Here is a 1,243-nt window from a genome sequence, read left to right on the forward strand (position 1 = left end):
GTGTTGGGGGGCCAGGGAGTTGGGGGGTCATGGAGTTGAGAAATTGGGGAGTCAAGGGGTCAGGGAATTGTGGAATCAGGGAGTCAGAGGGTGAATTTGGGGTGAATTTGGGGTGAATTCGAGGCATGTGGAGACGTGGGTGAATTTAGGGGACCTTCCTCCGCCGCAGAGAACACAGAGAGGGGTGAATTTTGGGGGTTCTCACCTCCTTTTTTGTTCCCCCCGCCTAGAAACACGCCCTGATGGAGCAGGTCGCCCACCAGACCATCGTCATGCAGTTCATCCTGGAGTTGGCCAAGAGCCTCAAGGTGGATCCCAGAGCTTGTTTTAGGCAGTTTTTCACCAAAATTAAGGTAAGAACCGAATGGGGCCCCCCCTTCTTACCCCCCCAAACCCATGGAGACGGTGGGGGGGAGGATTGGCAACCCCCAACCCACCTGGGGGGCTTTGAGGAACCCCAACCCACGTAGAGCTTGAGGAACCTCAACCCATGGGAGGTGCTCCATGGAGGAGACGGAGACGTTGGGACTCCAAGGGATGGAAAAAGGGGGGAAGGGGGTTGAGAAAAGGGGGAACCCCCACTTGAACCCCCTTTTGACCCCCCCAGACGGCCGACCAGCAGTACATGGAAGGTTTCAACGATGAGTTGGAGGCCTTCAAAGAGAGGGTGCGGGGTCGGGCCAAGGTGAGGATCGAGAAGGCCATGAAGGAATACGAGGAAGAGGAGCGACAGAAACGCCTGGGCCCCGGCGGGCTGGACCCCGTGGAGGTCTACGAATCCCTCCCACCCGTGAGTTTTTTTTGGGGGAAAAAACCAGGAAAATTAGGTCTGGGTTGAATCATTGGTTTCTGATGTGTCTTCTCCTCCCTTTTTTTTTGGGGGGGGTTTCGTGTCCTTCGGCCTCGCAGGAGCTGCAGAAATGTTTCGACGTCAAAGACGTCCAGATGTTGCAGGACACCATCAGCAAAATGGATCCCACTGTGAGTTTTCCAGGATTTTTTGCCCCCCCCTCCCTCCCACCCGTGAGTTTTTTTTGGGGGAAAAAACCAGGAAAATTAGGTCTGGGTTGAATCATTGGTTTCTGATGTGTCTTCTCCTCCCTTTTTTTTTGGGGGGGTTTCGTGTCCTTCGGCCTCGCAGGAGCTGCAGAAATGTTTCAACGTCAAAGACGTCCAGATGTTGCAGGACACCATCAGCAAAATGGATCCCACTGTGAGTTTTCCAGGATTTTTTGCCCCCCCC

General features: G+C 54.5%; 1 protein-coding gene across 1 annotated transcript; it reads left to right on the top strand.

The window, feature by feature from the left end:
* Positions 1 to 207: 207 nt before the first annotated feature.
* CDC37 (cell division cycle 37) lies at positions 208 to 1,213 on the top strand (the record flags this gene model as incomplete). Its single annotated transcript, XM_014962022.1, has 4 exons — positions 208 to 353; positions 608 to 790; positions 910 to 1,023; positions 1,142 to 1,213. Coding segments are annotated over exons 1-4 (480 nt in total), but the record flags the coding sequence as incomplete, so codon positions are not given.
* Positions 1,214 to 1,243: the final 30 nt, after the last annotated feature.

This window comes from Calidris pugnax, unplaced genomic scaffold (genome assembly GCF_001431845.1).
Source record: "Calidris pugnax isolate Ruff unplaced genomic scaffold, ASM143184v1 scaffold1180, whole genome shotgun sequence".
Taxonomy (NCBI): domain Eukaryota; kingdom Metazoa; phylum Chordata; class Aves; order Charadriiformes; family Scolopacidae; genus Calidris; species Calidris pugnax.